Genomic DNA, 18943 nt, shown 5'->3' on the forward strand with positions numbered 1-18943 from the left:
CATTTCTTATGGACCTTCACAGCGAAAAACCTTGATATTAAGAATGAAAAGCAGAGCGTGTAGTTTATTGACAAGCTGTTGTTAAAGGGAAGCCTAGAGCCAAGTGACCCATACTTGCCGGAGCTTATCCCGGTTTCTATTAGCATTAAGCGTGTCATTGTGTTGTGAACGCAACACAATGAGCCCGGCCAGGCCTCGAACCCGGACCGCTCGATCCAGAGTCCGGCGCACTAACCATTAGACCACCGCGCCTCTCGCAAGCTATTGTAGCCACAATAAAATAAATAAAATTTCCAGGCTGCATAAACGTTGTGCTCGTATCATCCCTGATGCCCAACAACGCCATTGGTGCAATAATACGCCCGGAGGGGGGGGGGGGGGGAGGTATTGTGGATTTCAAGTGACGGTGATGATCGAAGGATTTTTGGAGGGTTTGAAATTTTCGACACCGGGATTTTTTTTGGAGTACGACAATTTTTGGATTTATAAGTAGCAGAGTTTATAGTAGAGGAGAGTCTCCTCTACTAACTCTGTAAGTAGGGATTTTTGGGGATGTTAAAAACAATCTGAGATTCGTGGTAGTGATTTGGCTGCGTAGTTCTGCGAACAAAATACAAACAAACGTGTTTTGCTGTTGATTTTTGAGGGGTAAATTTTTGATCTAGGTATTTTTGGGGGTTATGTGGAAAGCCCTATAGATATTTTTAGGGTCTTGATTTTTACCCTCATTCGATCATCCCCGTTACTTGAAATCCGGAGTACACCCCCTGGGATAATACGTCGAGTCTGGCATAAAATGATGTTTTAATTGTAAATGTTTTATACTCGGCTTGAGTGATCAAGAAGGAGCTTTCTTCCCCGTTCGGGATCGCCCGCTATGTCCCGCAAGGAAACGGTGTTTTTATGGCATATAATAAATCCTTTATTGACCAAGTTATTTTTCCGTGATCATGATCTTGGAATGCGTCTCGGTCTAAAAACATGCAAAAAAAAAAACAAACAAATAGTCAATATCCAGCCCTCTTAACCTCACGCTTGGTCAATAACCTATATCTATTGTTTACGTTGAGACAGAATATCAAAAACGATTTCTAATAACCCCAAACCACGACTCTCTTTTCAGGTTACTGCCAGCGTTTTTTGTTTTCATTTCTTTTATCGTGAAGAATATGTAAGTCCATCTTATTTCCGCCTCTACCTTGCTGCATCTGTGTTTTTGTTGTGACCCGCGTGCCATACCGACAGCAATCACAAGTCAACTATAACACTAACTATTCCTTTATTAAAATAAGCGGTTGCTTTCGAAAACAACCTCACTGGTCTAAGCATTCCTATAATCCGGACAAACTGTTAAGACACCTAGCTTATTTCCACTTATTTTGGTACCACAGCTCATTTTTCAACCCCCAACCCCTCTCCTCCATTTCATTGTTGTCGTATTATATGAAAACAACCCCGGTAAATTGCAAACCCCACAGAAAAAACCTTGGGTAATGGGAAAGGGAGAGGGGAGAGGGAAAACATATGTTTAACCCACTTGCAAGTAAAGAAATTCGTGAAAATTAAAGGTGTGTGAAATGCGTTTGTCTCAACTGTAGCTTTCAAGCTTTACTTGCCCTTTTCGTTGATCGCAGGTTGACCGGGGTGACCTGAAAACCATCGTTATGTTTGCATTGCATTGTGGGAATATTACGTTCTCAAGATGGCGGCTAACTTGAACACAGAGTTTTGGCGTTGCATCAATGAACTCAAAATACAACTGCAGTCCCTGTACAGAATTGAGGGATTCCATCAACTGAATAAAGAATCAGACGAGGATAATATTGTGAGGCCTAAGATGCTATCCAGGTGAATTTTTACATAAAGAAAACGTTTCACTGAAAGTACTGTAAGTTTTCAGAAATTTCAAAAGCTCAACCGAGTTAGCTTCAAACGCTTGATTGGGTAAAAATGTAGTCGCAAAAAGGGGGACAACGTGTTTGTAAAGCCATCTTATAAGCTTTCTAATACTGATTATTGTCTTAGACGAAACCAATACTACCATTTCCGAGCGACCGTGAAAGGCAAACTTTTTTCCGCGTTTTTTCAAGGGTAAAACATTCAAGTTTGTCTAGACATACTCTCAAAATAAAAATAAAAAATAAACAATCGCTGATCGCTGTCACAACAATTGCCTGTATTGTAAAGCCGCCCTTTTCTGTCGACATTCATTGAAGAAATATAAAAAGTCGACGCAAAAGTTTTCAAAATCATTGTTTCATGTGCAGAAACACGCCGGCATAGCTGTCAAACTTGACATGTTGACGCTCCAAACGTTAATTGGTTCAGTTGAAAAACGCGACGGCTTGTCTAGTCAAACTTGAATGTTTCACCCTTGAAAAAACGCGGAAAAAAGTTTGCCTTTCACGGTCCCTCGAAAATGGTAGTAGCACGTTTATGCTTTATCTTCAGATAGCTTTATGTTCCAGCGACAAAAATATCTAGATGTCATTCAAAGAGCAACAGACATTATAACTTACAGAAGTCTTTGTCTGGAAATGTAATGTTAAATGCTTCCGCGAAAATTTATTTCCTGAACACTTTCTCTCCCAAAATCTAAGATAACTAGCGAAATAACTAGGTTAACTTTGGCTTTAAATTATGTAAACGGCCTGGACGTGATTTGAACATGGTGACCACATTAAGTGATAGGTAATAGGCCTTATCACGGTTTTTAACGCCATTTTGACGAGTAGGCAAAGCGGGTCGAAATTACAGTGTTTGTATGGGAATCCAACGGCAAATAGAATAGAAGATATTTGCCGTCGGATTCCCATACAAACACTGTAATTTTTACCTGCTTCGCCTACTCGTTAAGATGGCGTCGAAAACCATGAAAAGGCCTATTTTTTGTAAGGTCAGGAAAATTTATGTCCAAGTCAGGAAAAAGTGAAGAAACTTTATTCAAGTTGCTACAGGTTTTGATAAGTGTTGTTGATAATAACGACTGTCTTGGGTGGTCAATCAAAACTGTTTTCAAAATTAAGTAATGAACGTTTTTCCTCTGGTCAGCTTTGTTAGGTTTTGTAATTTTTTCTTCTAGTCAGAGAAAAGACAGAGAATTTTTGTCTTCTCTGCTCTGAAAGCAGCCCTGTTGATGCATAGAATTGAATATAAAATGTAGTTAAATATATGTTACATGTAGTTAAATATATGTTACATGTAGTTAAATATATGTTACAAATGGACCTAACCATGCAAATGAATTGGGGTCCTATTCTTTTTACAGAGATGAAGTAATCACTAAATTGGAAGAAGTTGTTTTGAAAATTGTTCAGGATCTCTCAGAAGAAAAGCCACCATCTCTGAAATACAACTGCAGAAATTCCTGGAAAAACACAAGGTTAGAAAACAGTGCATTAATACATCACACCAAAGGTGAATTAGTCATGGTAACAGAAGAAAGAAATAATAATTTTTTGCTTTTCTTTAACAGTCCAAGGTGTAAGAATGAGAGAACAACCATTATCGGCATAATTATAACCCAGCAAGGGCCCTTGTTCATTATCTGAGTCAGCAGGAAAAGTTACTTGCCTGTGATAGGGAAATCTACTTGTCCCATGCAAATACACCTGTCTGTTATGCTGTGGTTTTAGGAGTTTTAGATTAACTATTTTTGCATATGCACAGTGTATACTAAAAGCTGTAAGTGTGCCAAAAAAAGTCCAGCTATATTTTGCATGAGTGTTGAATATTTCTTGAGTATTTTGGGGGTTGAGGTGCATGGAAAAATGGACAAGGGCGTCAGATAAAGTTTAAGAGCATTTTATTCAAGTATTACACACCAAAAATGCCTGCACTGCAGCCTGCCTCGTCCCCAGGCGTCCTCGTCCTTGGTCGTGCACGGTTCGCTTGGCGTTATGGGACTGACGTGCACGGTTCGCTTGGCGTTCTGGGCCTGATGCGGACGGGAAGGCGGACGCGCTCCGCGGCTCGCTCCCTAACCATCAACCCCCGGGCTCCCTGTTTTCCCGCCTTACCGCCTAAACGTCCGGCCAATCGGCACCTGGGGACGAGGCAGCACTGCAGCAATGCAGGCTGTAAGTGTAGCTATCCTGTACTATATTTTGTTATTTTTGGTTTATTATCACAGAAGTTGTGCTTTATTGTTCTTACAGGTTCAACAGTGCAGTTGGAATTGAAATGATTGATAACATCAACAAAACAGAACACAGATTTGATTCCACAGCATCAATTGGAAAGTTTGGTAAGGAATATAAAGGAATTCTTCAGCGCTTCAATAAAGTAGCACTCTCATCAGTTCAGTCCAAGGAGAGGGTGGGGGTTTGTAAGAAAGTGCTAATTTTTTTACAGGGATATGATATCTACTAGGCAGAAGCAGTCTTTCCTTTTTCTTAGTCCATTAAGCATGAAGTGAAATAAAGCCCTTGTGAAAGCCCTTTGGCTGCGCAAAATCTGGGCCCGGGAAGAGGTGGGGGGGGGGGGGGTACTCCCTAAAATGGCCTATACGGGAGGCGCCACCCAAAAGGGGTACCTTTTTCAGGCTTCAGGTGTATCAAAGGGTAGGGATTTCACAAGTTTAGGTATACGAAAGGGTATGAAGATCTGTCATTTAGGTTTTTTAAAGGGCCTTTTATTAAAATATTTCGAACAGATGCAATTTGTGGTTGTATTATTTTAAGCGCTACCTAAAAATGACAAGAAAACGTTGTGGTATACAAAAGGGGTACAATTTCTGTCAAAATGGTATATAAATGGGTAAGGGGTTAGAGCTCGGGGTGGAGCATCCCCGTATAAAACTTTTTTGAGTACCCCCCCCCACCCTGGGAATCTGGGGGATAGACGCACATCTATCCCCTAGATTTTGCGCAGCCATTTTTCCACTCGTGCTTTTTTTTTTGCTTCACGCTGAATGGATTTAGCACCTCTTGACCCGTCAAAAACTGTTATTTTCTGGTTTAGCTGCAACATTACGGATCATAGCATTTTGTTACAGACTCCTTCAGCAAGATACATATGCAACAAAACGGTTAGTCAAATAAACAATTAATTTTTGTTGTTATTCTTTTATTCTGGCACATGTTAGCTCATGTTTGTTGCTTGAACATTTGGGGGAAAACCATTTATAAGACCCAGCCCAAGGTCCGGTTGCATTAAGCAACTTAACGTAAATTGGGATCATTTTCTGCAACCATTCCCGGTGTTCCTGAAGGTCTCCTTAGATCTTCTTTTCACAGTATAATGGATAAAGCAGTTAAGAAGATTGAAACGGATTGCCATATGGGTTTTTGCACTGCTGTAAGGCTGAACAGTTATCTAAGTTAATCCCGTTTGATTGTAACCCCGGGGGGGGGGGGTACTCCCTATAATAGCCTCCGCCCGAAAGGGGTACCTTTTTCAGGCTTCAGGTATATAAAAGGGTAGGGATTTTACGAGTTTAAGTATATGAAAGGGTATGGAAATCTGTCAATTGGCTATTTAAAAGAGCCTTTAATTAAAATATTTCCAACAGACGCAATTTATGACTGTATTATTTTAATTTATTAAGCGTTACATAAAAGTGACAAGAAAATGTCCTATTTTAAGTCCACGCCATGTCTCTTAGGTATATGAAAGCGGTACCTTTTTTCAGTTAAAGGTATACGAAAGGGGTACAATTTCTTTAAAAAATGGTATATAAAAGGGTAAGGGGTTAGAACTTGGGGCGGAGCCTCCCCGTATAAAACTTTTCTGAGTACCCCCCCCCCCCGGGACTGTAACTTTAAACTATAACGACCAGGAGACACATTTTAGACACATCTGGTTGTAATAAAGTTACAGTTTTGTCATTTAGATCCATAGGAGTTATTTCTTTGCAAACGTTAAGTTGCATAGCGAGTATTGGGCAAAAATAAAATGAACTTAAAGCTACTTAACTAAGCCGTGACACAGTCCCTTTCAGTTTAGGTTGCTTTATGCAACCGGGCCCAGATGCGGATAAAGTCCAATTAGGCCGACTGAAACAGCTTTCCGTGGTTTCTAACCCTGGGGGAGGGGGTGCTGTGGCTCGAGCTTTTGAAGACCCCTAATAAAAGATACCAAAATACTGAAGATAAAAAATTATTATCTCTATATTTCTTCGTGAGCAACCCTTAACAAGATCTTGACGGCTAAACATATTGGCGTTTTACCCGTAACACCCTAAGTAAGACCAAAAATCCGAAATTTACACCCCTAAGCGAGACGACAAGCATCCCCGCCCCTTTTCATATGGGAATCCCTTGAGTCTGTGGCAGTCTGAGGATAAAATTTAAACCGCCTTTCTTGCTATCATTACGCGCTCAATTATTCCGCACAGACTGACAAATCCTGATAGATCGTCGTGATTTTTTGTCTTATCTTCAGGGACATTTATTATTCTGACGTGCCATTTTTTGGAAATCAGGGTGTAGTGGATTCGATTATTGACAATCTTGCATGTATGTTAAAAGTACCAAGATACTGTTTACATGTGGTAAGTTTCTTGATAACTGGAAATTCTTTCTCCCGGTTGTGCAATTTCTTCTTGCATGCAAACACTTGATACATCAATCTGCTCTTAAGAGCGAATTTCACTTGAGTGCCGAAAGTAATTCGCGCCTTGGTTTGGTTTTGCATTAGTAAGCTTAGTAATTGGTTTAAAACCCCGCGCCTCTAAAGCGCCTCTTTTTCAACCAATGTAAAACCAAAACCAGTCGCGACACTTTCGCGCACGTTTTTCCGCGCTTTGTGCTGGCTACGTGTATTTGCTTCGAATATTGATTGGTTTGGCTTAACGACACTCAATCGAAAACTGATTTGGTCACTCGGGGAGCGGGGATGGCGCAGTGGTGAGAGCGTTCGCCTCCCACCAATGTGGCCAGGTTGGAATCTCGGACCCGGCTTCATATGTGGCTCGAGTTTGTCGTTGGTTCTCGTCCTTGCTCCGAGGGTTTTTCTCTCGGTTGTCCGGTTTTCCGTCCTCCCTCCACGTGCACAAAAACAACGCTTCTAAATTCCAATTCGATCCATCCTGGAAACAGTGGATGATATGAACCGCCACTCTGTGGATGTGCCACTGAAAACTCCTATTATAATTACAACCATTTACAAACAATTTCAATCGATAAAATAATAAGAAGTAAACAGATAACTTTTTACATGTGTGTAAACTCGTTAGTGACCCAAGACATTCTGACAAAATATTTTTTTGATTCCTTCAATTTTCAGCTTGCTGCTTCTAAAGGTAAGACATCTTAGTCATTTTAACTTCCGTTAATCAGGTTTACGTGAATAACGTTGAAGGGGATTTTGGGGAGTAACATAAAATTGTTATTTGAAACTTTCTCGTTTTTCAGCTTAGGATTATGAATTGTGCTGTTTGAACTTTCGAATATCAGGTCTTACTAGTAGTTACATTGACACTACGGGTCTTCATCTTATTAGGTTGCATTGCTGGAGACTTGAGATACAAGGAACACGATGGAACTTACGTGGACTGCAAGGATAAAACCTCGGTTTGCAGTCTTTTTTGTTTGTTTGTTCATCAGTGTTTGTTGTTAGGGTTTAAGCTTCTTCCAAGCAGGCAGGAGAACCCAAAACATTTAGAACTTGTGTCACGGACTTTAGCCAAATTTTGACATAAGAAAATGGCCATCAAATTGAGTGAAATATAAAAATAACCATTTAAATGAAACAGTGAAGGAATATTTCAATAAAACGGCAAATACAAGGAAGGTACGGATGGACAAAAATTGAAGAAGATTAAAACGGATTGCGATGTGGATATTTAAAAAACTGTAGGCTGAACAGTTTCAAAGTTAATTTCGTTTGTATGTGCTTGACATCCCCAAAAACGGCTGCGAAGGAGACTAGTTTGTATGTAACTTTAACGCCCGGTAGACATATTTGTTTGTAATAAAGGTATGGTTTTGTCATTTTAATCCATAGATTTCTGAAGTAATTTCTTCGCTAACACAAATCAAATCGTAATAAAATAGACTAAACTAAGCCGGCCCTAAAACAGTTCCTTTAATAAGATAACTCTTTCCCATGTATCTAAGTTATTTTGCTAACGTTTGACTTATTGACCCCCCAGGGTACAATGGTGTCCTCGCACGTGCAGGGAATATACGGTATCCTTGTAGACTCTTAGCTTGTAGAGTGATTTAGAAAGTACTGCTCAATTGCTTAATTTCATTTAAATGGTCATACACTAAAGTTTCATCCACAGACTTGAAAGTAAGACCCACATTAACAAACAGTACCGGATGAAAGTCAGTATACTGCTCACAATATCGAGAAGGTATCTCGGATGAACTTTCCGGAAATCTTTTATCCTCATTTAACTAAATGCATGAAAATTCATCATGTAACAATTTCAGTTCGCCAAAAAGTTGTAAATATTGCCGTTGATGATTTACGGGTTGTTTGTTCTTGACATTGACCAGATATACATTCAGATGCAAAGTTTGTGTTAGTTGTTGAAAAAGAGGCATCCTTTCAGAGACTTATGGATGACAATGTATTACAGAAGCTACATCCGTGTATTGTTATCACTGTAAGTTCGTTCTTACTCTTTTACCCCTTTTAATTTCTTTTCCTAAATCTTGTATGTAAACTGTCATGATTTTGACCCTCAGGGTAAAGGCTTCCCGGATGTAAATACCCGTATGATGGTCCGTCGACTGTGGTGCACTCTTCAAATACCAATCCTAGCCTTAATGGATGCCGACCCACATGGTAACTGAGAACTTTCTCCTTCTTTACCTCTGACCTTAAGAAAGTGCTCAGCCAAAATACGAATGACTTTGTTGTTGTATCGCCTTTTCTTTCAATTTTCTTGCACGGCGAGCCACGAGTTAGCGGTTGCCAAAATTCTTGGCCAAGTAAAGAATCGTTTTAAAATATGTATTGTGAAACTTGTGTCCTAACAAAATTGCGAGACAAGGCTTGGTGCAATCCGTTTCAATGTTACTGTTCCCTTTGTTCTTTGTTCTGTTCTTTGCTTTTTTCGCAAAGAACACCCCCCTCCCCCCCCAATGTGATGTCAATGGTTATTCCTTTCTTATTTGCAGGTATCGAGATCCTTAGTGTTTACAAGTTTGGTTCTAAGGTAGGTCACCTCAACAACTTTTGTTCAGACTGCAGATTTATAGCTTTAGATTGAGCTTTTATTAATAAGGTTATGAGGGTCAGGATCGATCGGAAAGTAACGAATGCTTCATTGTCCTACAGGCCCTGTCGTTTGACGCACACAGTTTGACAGTTCCTGTAATAAAGTGGCTTGGTGTGTTGCCTAGTGACATCAATAGGTATTATCACAACAACTACTAAATCATCTCAGTCTGCTGTTTTGTAAACAGGTGTCTTTTTAACTTTATCCAGGGCTCGAGACTAACTTTTTTGCTAACTAGCCTAGTGGCTAGTGACACCTTTGATTTCACTAGCCAAAACCAATATTCTACTAGCCAGAACTTTCAAGCATGGTTTTCTTTTTTTTTTTTTCTCCAAAGCCAACGGAGACAAAAGACAGTGACAAATCGGACAAAATAGGTTTATCTTCCCAAATCCTTGCAAATAATAATTAATTGAGCAATTCATGGACGGCGGAGCCGGGGGGGCTGGGGGGGCTTTAGCCCCCCCAGAATTTCCGAAAAAATAAAGACTTACTAAGAGAAGAGTATTTTAAGCCCCCCACTTTAAGTCACTAGTCAGCCCCCCCAGTTGGAAAAATGCTCCGCCGTCACTGCAATTTGAGCACGTAGTGTAGCTTTATTCCTAGTTGTTAATTGAAACTTTCAAAGGCTTTTTGTCTTATTTCAGGCTCTCCATTTCGCATGACAAACTGATACCGCTGACCGACCGAGACAAGTGCAAGGCTCGTGAACTTCTTGAAAGAGCATACATCAAATCACAAGAAGCCTGGGAACAAGAGGTATTTAACGACTCAAAAACTTGCATTAAATTTAGCTTGGACGACCAAGAATATGATTAGCTAATAATCAATTGTTAGTGAATGCAACGCTAAAAAACCAGCACTCGAGGCACTGAGCCTATCAAATAGTTTAGTCCAACATTTGTTTGAACCTTCTTTGAGTCAGCATTCTACTGTTTTCAGAAGTAATTTTAAACGCATTATGAATGACATTTAATAAGCAAAATTAACCACGCTTGCAAGCTTGCCATTACAGCCCTGATAGTGACATTTAAAATCCCAGAATTACAAGGCAGATTCTTATAAGACTCTATAAAACTCAACTCGTATCTCATCTCTTAGTTTAAATTTTAAAATATGATGATGCCGTATCTGATGCCGATCGTTTAATTAATTTAATTAAGTTCCATTTGTACTTTCAGATTCGGACCATGTTGTCCTTGGGATACAAGGCAGAGATTCAAGCTCTTTCTTCCATTTCTTTTGAGTTTCTCACAGATACTTATCTTCCTGTCAAGATCAAACACGGCAGATGGATCTGACGTCACCAGCATTTACCCTGCTAAAAATCGCGAATCAGTTCCCCTAATAGCATTCAATTTCATTGGGAACAAAATAATGTTTTGATATATTTTTATATAGATCAACTATTCAGTAATAAAGTGTTCTCTTAGCGAGTGCTCGCAGTTGCTCGTATTCATTTCTGGACCAAAATGAATCGTAAAAAAACGTCACGTTTCCTCTCGACTTGGGGACAATCAGATGGGGACAATCAGATCTTGTTGACGCATTTTTTACCCTTGACTTATCAGTCTCGGGAGAAAGCAAGGAAATACTAGGCTTTGTCAAGGTCACTTGCGATTGCCTTTGCCTCTGTCGTGTCTGTTTCAAAACAAGGCACAAAACACACTTTATTTCGAACGAAAGGCAAAAGGGTGGCAGGGACGATTCTAAGCCCAGTTTATTGAACATTCTTTCAAATAGGTCACCGTACTCTTTTACTAATAAAATCACTTATGTCCAGAAATGCACGCAATTACGGTTTTTACAAATTTTACGACTTTTCGTTACTGCGCTTTGTTTTGTTAATAACAACACGTCAGGAAAGCGGCGCTGCGGATTTTACAAAATTTGCGAAAATTGCGAATTTTACCATTTTAACGATTTTCACGATTTTTCGTTACCGCGCTTTGCGGTTTTTACAAAAAGTTTCGTCCTTTGTTATGTTATTAAAACAGAATATATCTCGATAAAATGGCGATTTTCATTCACCTCTCTAGCGTATAAAGAAAAAGCCACCATTTTTAATGTGCGCGCTAATCGCGCGTTAGATTATGCACAGTAAAAGCCAGTAAGGATGTGTAATGCAATACTAAGGAATGAACGTACGTTTTCAGAAAATGTATACTTAAAAGAAAACTTTTATCCATTTAAGTCCACTGAAAAGATTACAAAGCGGTGTTTTAAGCTAAGGCTGTACAAATAAAAAGAATAAAAAATGTGTCTCGTGTCGTGATATTTATTATATTCAAGTTCTGCCTTTACTCAGCCTTTACTCTGCCTTGTACTAGAGACGTTCCAGTATACTTCTAATCTACTTGAAAGATAAAGTATTTCACAATCTCAATTCTTCCTTTTATTGCTATGAAGTCTTCTGGTATTAAACGCCATTTTGATGTTCATAGATACTTTCGTTTTATTGTAAGTAAATTTGTTGAACTTAAACCCGAGTGAAAAGTAAGCTATTTACAACTGTTATAGTGCCGTTCAAAAAAATTTAACCACAGTTCCTACATTTTGCTGTATTAAACTCTCTAATAAAAATTCTACTGATTTCCTACTACAAGCTTGTTGAATAACTAAGTATGCTGAAGAGATCTATTAAATGCATTATAAGCTTGCTCCAGATCAAATAACATCTGTCGCACTTGTTCCTCGGTAAGTTCATCACTTGCTTTCATACTGCTCAGGGTTTCATACCTGCGATTCACAGGGTAAGCAAGTCAGTAATCAATAAGCAAAACTTACCTACTCGCCAAGTGGCAGGGCTGTGGTTTAGCAGAGCCCGGGTGCCTCAGGGGACTTACTTTGCCTTCGGGCGACCTGTACATCTTTTCTACCATGAAAGCTTCTAAGAGCTGGGCACCCAAGAGCACAGCTTTGAGTGGTTTGGCTTTTTCTCACTAACATCTTGTTTTTACACTTTTAACAGTTGCATAAATTTTTTCTTGTATAATGTATATGTAAAACAATTTCTTTGAACTGTTTTTGCTATTGTAAACGCTTGAATTATGGTGTTTCATCAAATTTATTCATAAGAATTTATGGGTTTCTGGTTACATAAAAAAATTATATTACTATAAACAAAATATTTTGAAGAGTTAAATTTTAACAATCTGTGTGAATACTCGTAGAAAATTTTTTGGAAACTCGGGATATTGCATGGGATATCGTTCAGTTTTGACTTTGTTGCGGGATCATGCAGTAGAAAAAGTATCAATGTGTTACAAAGGATAAAAGGAAACCTTATTTGGAAATATTTCCTTTTCTTTTCACACACAGGTAAAGTTTGTCCTTAGTTGTCACTTTATTCAGTGGTGTAAGCAGATAGGACTCTTTTTAAACCTTGACACTGTCACAGATGAAATGCAGCTATCAAAGGTTACCAAATTCCTCCCCTGACAGTTTTATTACCGTAGGTTTTCCTGGATTAAGCCAGCACCCATTTTATACTTTAAGTTAAGTTTATTAGTTACACAACCATCACTTCTAACAAGTAAGACTTAAGTTCAAGTCTTATTGCAATTATGTCCCCAAAGTGCTACAAAGTTGCAGGTCTTTGCATACACTGTGGTTTACATGATACTAGGTAATAAGGGTTCCATGCTCCCTGCTGTATCTGACCTAAATACATGTAGCAAAATTACTAAAGCCTTACCATTGGTTGACTTTGACTTTCCCCTCAAAATCTTCAGGAAGTGCACTTAGGCTATTCATGGTATCCATCAGGTCTCTAAGATCTGGATGAATCTGTTTAGGAAATTACAATCACAAGCTGTTAGCATTTGAACAATTTACAAAGAATAAAATGGAAACAAGAATTATAAATGTAACAAATGTTGAATGAGAGCTGAATTGCTTGTAAATTCAGGTCTATGGAAATGAAACTTGCTGATTTTCAGTGGGAAGAACAGTCTGTTTTAATTCAGGAATTGAAAGAAACTGACAAATTGTCAGTAGCAGCGTTGAAATCAGTGAATATGATGACTAATAGGATCATTAGCAGCTATAACATAAAAGCTAGAGCTATTAAGCCCCACTCCCCACCCCACTGCTTATTTCTTTTCAAGACCTATCGGGGTGTGGGCTTATAACAGAGAAAGGAGGGCTTAATTCCAAACCATTTGTCATTTAGGGTATGCATAAAAGTTAATGTGGTTGTTGAAAAACTTTAAAACCATAACGTTGCCTTGTTTTCTTGTTCATAAATTGTTGCAATCTTCCATCTAGGAAATGGGGAGAGTGGGCTTATTTAAAGATATTAAGAACTTACAAAGGAGGACTAAAAGAGCAAGGGGGTGGTGGGCTTAGAAAAAGCTTTTATGATAATGATGCTTGTTACCTCATCCATTGCTCTGATTTGAAGTCGTAGTTTATCCATAATTGTTATAAAAAGCTGAAATGAAAGGTATTTATTTAATGTTGTGACATAAGGAAGTAGGCCCTACTGGAAAACATGGCTTATAAAACTGACCGACTGACTATCTGAGAGATGTAATTATGATGAATTGGATTAGGAATATTCAGGGAATGAACCATGCAGAAAGTACTAAGTGATGATAAAGCAATATTCACTCACTGAAACTGTGTCTGCAATAGCTTTACTTGTGTTCCCTTTGTCGTCCTTAATGGTGATTGGTCTGCCTTCCTTTATTCTCTCTAATGCTGCAGGACAATCCAGCTAAACAAACACAATCATGAGTTTACTACAATTAAAATGTGTTTATTACTGCACTTTTCAAAATCATGCGGACTCTTGCGATTTCTGCTGCTATCAGTCATCTTGGCAGTCCTTCCAGGAAAGTTCACTTCAACAGGTTCAAAAGGTCAAGTCTGTGGGTTGTGATTGGTAGATGTGATCCATTTTGTTTGCTTTGTTTTCTAAGTTTGTTAATTGTCATTGTCACTATGATTGACGGTAACAAAAATGCAAGCCTAGTTGGATTTTGAATTTCAGATGTCAGTATGACAGAATCATGAAAAACACTGTACTAATACTTATTCAGTTGCGTGTGCTGTGTATCAAGCTAATAAAACTAATAAAATCAATGAAATTGCCTTAACCATTCTTTTCTTTATTACAAAGCATACAAGAGAGTAACAGTTTAGCACAATAGACCATTTGCATTATGACGTAAAAGTGCAAAGACTTCTGGTAGTTGTAGTTAAGTTCGCGGGAAAACACCATTTCTGCCTTATGATTGGCTAAGGGCAGCCAAGCGTGAAGGTGGACATCCAAGACTTTTATTTTGATCTGAAGTTGAGCTGCAAAGTTTACGCTCTTGTTGCTTCGAAATTTGTTTATACATTTATTTTTTCAGTTACCTGTCAAAAATATAGAAAACAGGATGATAGCTTTGGAATGAAAATTGACTGAGTTCTGTGTTTTAACCAAGACAGACAAATGTTGTTTGTGTTCAAGTAAGTTTGAGTGTGGCGGAGTTGACTTGCTAGGGATTCATTCATCGCGGCCGACAACTTCTCTTCGTAAATAATTTTAGCCTAATATCACAGCTTCAAAAAAAAGCGCACTGGAAACAGATTGCTTGAAAGGACGAGTCGAGGATATAACTAAATTTGTGTGGAATCAAGTGAAAGCAAGGCAAGCCATTGACTTTGTTCTTAATCGATTTTCAGACGTTCAACAAACGATCGCTTCCATCGATCACAGGTGAATTAATTCTTCACTGAAAAGCTTAGAAAATTTACCATATATCATGATTTCTCGGCGGGACGGTCAGTTCAGTTTATTTTTACAGTGAGACAGAGAAACGAGTCAAATAATTTTCCTCGTTCAATCGAGCTTCATCGATAAATCATGAAGGGTCAATCATAAAGGATTTTCAAGCTGATCAATCAAAACTTCCCTGTGCAGGTGAATACAGATCATTTGTTTTTATCTTAAAATTGAATTTTTTCGTCAAATTAGAACTGCAATTGCAATATTCTTTAACAAAGAAGTTTTCTTGTTTTTGTACTGGAAATGTCAACTCGTCGAGTAGCAGTTGTGGTTTCAATCCGAGCGAGGGCCGTGCGAGCAAATATAATTTTATTTCCATAATCTTGTTGATGAACGATTACTTGTGCGACTCGAAAGGTGAGCCTCAAAGATTTTTACGAGTGTAGAAATCATGTACTGTGCTCCCCCATGTTTAGAAAGGGTAAAATATTGCGTCTTCGTATATTATTTGAAAATACCTGGTAAGCAAAAGTTTTAGGAATTTAACTAAATAACCGCTCGACTGAGACTTGGAGGAAACATGTTGAAACTTCACTACAAAACGCAACCCAGCAAATATACAATTTCTTGCATAGATTTTTTTTTTTTTCAATTTAACGGACTTGGTTTTATACTGAGAGGTTGTTTTTTGCCCTTTAAATGAAGCCACAGGGACGTCTTCTTCGGTGAGAGTAATTTTCTTTACCTCCATCACGATTTTCTTGGGCAAGCGAGCTTGATGACGATTCAACATGTTCAAAATTTCCCGCGAACCTAACTACAACTACCAGAAGTCTTTGCGCTTTTACGTCATAATGCAAATGGTCTATTGGCTTTGACTTACAAAAATATGCTGTCCAGTAAAGAGTTGAAATGTACATATGTTTTATAAACAATATTTTCAAGCAAAAAATACTAAGATTTTGCCCTTAGCAGTGCACATCCACGTTAAAATAAAGTAAAGCTCTTTGAAAATGTAACTCATTGTTCTCTTACCCTGAATTTTTTCATAAAGGCTTCTACTGTTGGATACTCGGCTGATTGCACAAGCTTGAAGGCTGCCTAAAGTAGCAAATAATATGAATAAGTTATTTTTTTAAATGTAATTCTTTTTTAATTAATTATATGCCACATGAATGATTGGTCTTCAGAGCAAGCCACTTACTATAATTATTGTTATAACAATAATAAATAAACATTAAAAGCTTTACTCTGTTAAACCAGCATAATGATCAGCACCTGCTGATTGTGTCGGCAGAAAATTTCTAGGATTTTGAGCACTTTCTCGTTACCACAGAGCAGGCCTTTGTGTTGTAAGCACTAGCTATATTTTTATACTGCAGATGTTGGTACAAGCTCCATTAAATAAATTATCAACTATGTTTAATGAGGTTGCACGTTACAACATTCTTGCAAGTTCTGACAAACCTGTGGCCCTCAAATTCCCAATCAAATTGGAATTTAGAAGTGTTGGTTTTTGTGAAGGGAGGAAAACTGGAGAACCCAGCGAAAAAACCTTAGAACAGGAACAAGAACCAGCAACAAACTCAACCAACATATGATGCTGGGTCTGGGAATCAATCCCGGCATATTGGTGGGAAGCGAGGGCTCTCACCACTGTGCTATCCAAGTTCCCCTATTCCCTTGACAGCCTTTTACTATTGTTAGTTGGGTGGATGTCTCTTAGACTGAAATAATTGACACAAGGCTAATAATTATTTATCTACTACCCCACAAGGGAAACATACTGATAAAGCAGGGTTAGACATCTTTTTAACTGGCCTATACAAATAGCCACTAGGCTTGTATAAGCAGTTTAGGTTAACTCACCCACATTAGTGAGACATAATGCTTTAATGGCAGTGCTCGACACTTACTTTTTTTGATACTAGGCCTTAGGCTAGTAAGTTCAAATAATCACTAGCCCAAAAGGACAAGTCACTAGCCACCCCCCTCCCAAAAAAAAATAAAATTAGAAAGCCGAGTTTGAATCAGCTTATCCCTCAGCTAAACTCTTAGAGTCCTCCATTGAATTGCAGAAACGGATATGCTTTCTTCCAACTCGTTTGAAAATTTCTTGACCGCTGATTGCACTTCTTTTTCTCTTCATGATGTGTGTGGTCCTTTGGTGAACAATGTTAATTTGGTTCAGGATTATCGGCCCTTGGAGGTCGTTGCAAAAAGCTTGAAATCTCCTTCATGCTTGCAGTGACACAGTGACTGCTCGCGCGAAAAAATCCAAGATGGTGGACCTATGGTGGCTCTCACGGAGGTCCCTTGTGAGTGACATGGAAGCAAGGACGGAGAGCCTTTTCCAAGATGGCGTCAGGTTTGTGTTTGCGAGTCTATCGTAAAACCGATACAATACGATATGGATCGAAAGCCCTCTGGTTTTCGATTGCTCAAGCCATGGAAACTAGATCCTGATGATGGTTTCTAGGAGAAATACTTCCCAAGTTATAGAGTTGTAGTTAATTTATTTTTCCACGAAGCCAACTAGTCTAGGGGCTAGTAGGAGCGTACTTTCACTAGCCCAGCATGAAGTCTTACTAGTCCTTGGCTAGTGTACTAGCGTTAGTGTCGAGCACTGTAATGGTTATGCTAGCAATATGAATGGTGCTAATCTTACCTTGTATTGAACCAGCAACTTTGAACAGGCAGCAGTGTACCTAAAATACGGAAAGTAAGAGTATAGACTAAGTTCAAATAGAGACCTACTATAAAGGTTAAAGTCTGTTACAGTGTAATAATAGAGAGCTCAAGCACAGATGTTTTTGAGTCACAGAAAGCGTATGCCAGTCACCTCGCCACCAACCAACTCAACACCAAGGGAAGTCACCTCACCACACTTAAAGAACGAGAAATATTCAGGGTCTCACTCCCTTGGTAGTTGGATTTGACTTCTCTCGGTGGCGAGATGACCAGATACCCCGGAAGGCAACCCTGAACGCAACTGTTATTGTAATCCCAGCGGGTACCAAGTCTGAAGTGAAATCTACTTACTCTCTTGGTGTCACAACATCTCTGATGTAAGCTTTCTCTAGACACTGAAGAGTGTTGATAATGGAAAACAGATCTGCCATGTTGTCATATCTGTAAGACATTTGTTTGAATAATTTGTATAAAAAAAAGCCAAACTATGTTATATGCATAGTCATCCAGCTAGTATTCCATACAGTCAACTCTCGCCTTGCGGACACCTCGCTATTACAGACACCCCATTATTACCGTCAGGAGTTGAAGTCGCAGTGAATAAGAATTACTGAAAATAACTCTGTTACTACGGAATTCTAGTATAACATACACCAAATGGTGGTCTTGAAGGTGTCCCTTATAGAGAGAGTTAACTATACTTGGAATACTGCATAATGATCTTTAAGTCAGTGGTAAAAATAGATATATTACAGTTCACTTACGTTTCTCTTTCTCTTGCATTCTTAAAGAGCTTCACCTCCTAATTAAGTTAGAAGAACAGCTTTCAGTATGCAACTTAAACGATACAGTGAAAGCTAAAATTTTTAACAGAATTTAATACTCGCAGCTGTTTATACTCGCGCAGACAACATAAGCTTAAATATGTCTCTTTTGCGGAAAAATGCTAATAAAAACAAATCGACAGTAGATTCCTACCTCAAACAACTCTGGCCTCATTGCTATATGAAACATAAAAATTAACAATAATTATTCAATTAAGCAAGCTAAATATACATTTTTTTTAAGTCTTTTTATAAGCCTTTAGTTGCTGTTCAAATTCAAAATGGAGTCTTGCAAATGTACGTTACTTTCCTAAAGATTTCCAACTTCTTACCACTAAAATTCATGCTTTTCTCAAAATTACACTTGTACAACACGCATACAAACCTTGCTGAGATGGCTGATTTCCAGAAATACCTGCAAACATATTTAAAATTGAAATATTGTGCTTTGACAACCTATATTGAGCTGTGAATCATTTGCTTGTTTTAGTCTTACATGACGTAATTTCAGCGTCTCGCTTAGTAGCCTGGCCG

General features: G+C 38.5%; 3 protein-coding genes across 6 annotated transcripts in view; 1 reads left to right on the forward strand and 2 right to left on the reverse strand.

The window, feature by feature from the left end:
• LOC144646009 (coiled-coil and C2 domain-containing protein 1-like) overlaps positions 1-18943 on the reverse strand; it is a 109304-nt gene that overhangs the window by 71481 nt on the left and 18880 nt on the right. The window lies entirely within an intron of this gene.
• Positions 1703-10702, forward strand: LOC144645978 (meiotic recombination protein SPO11-like). 2 transcript variants are annotated; one of them, XM_078505492.1, is made up of 14 exons: positions 1703-1848; positions 3269-3382; positions 4158-4246; positions 4963-5029; positions 6385-6493; positions 7228-7243; positions 7444-7514; positions 8096-8132; positions 8448-8557; positions 8640-8739; positions 9075-9112; positions 9235-9311; positions 9823-9934; positions 10357-10702. In XM_078505492.1, exons 1-14 carry the CDS (start codon positions 1703-1705, stop codon positions 10474-10476), a joined length of 1206 nt encoding a protein of 401 aa, XP_078361618.1. In that variant the 3' UTR covers positions 10477-10702. The 2 variants fall into 2 exon arrangements, with proteins under 2 accessions (XP_078361618.1, XP_078361619.1); XM_078505493.1 differs by lacking the exon at positions 10357-10702 and having other exon boundaries at positions 9235-9362; positions 9823-9928.
• On the reverse strand, positions 11434-18930 carry LOC144645979 (vacuolar protein sorting-associated protein 28 homolog). Of its 2 annotated transcripts, XM_078505494.1 has the most exons (10): positions 18795-18930; positions 18564-18586; positions 18350-18387; positions 17937-18026; positions 17563-17602; positions 15930-15995; positions 13794-13895; positions 13557-13610; positions 12873-12964; positions 11434-11914 (listed from the first exon to the last, which is right to left on the reverse strand). In XM_078505494.1, exons 1-10 carry the CDS (start codon positions 18832-18834, stop codon positions 11794-11796), a joined length of 666 nt encoding a protein of 221 aa, XP_078361620.1. In that variant the 5' UTR covers positions 18835-18930; the 3' UTR covers positions 11434-11793. The 2 variants fall into 2 exon arrangements, with proteins under 2 accessions (XP_078361620.1, XP_078361621.1); XM_078505495.1 differs by lacking the exon at positions 18564-18586 and having other exon boundaries at positions 18795-18906.

The sequence above is a fragment of the Oculina patagonica genome, chromosome 3 (genome assembly GCF_052425735.1).
Source record: "Oculina patagonica isolate OP01 chromosome 3, crgOcupat, whole genome shotgun sequence".
NCBI classification, from domain to species: Eukaryota; Metazoa; Cnidaria; class Anthozoa; order Scleractinia; family Oculinidae; genus Oculina; species Oculina patagonica.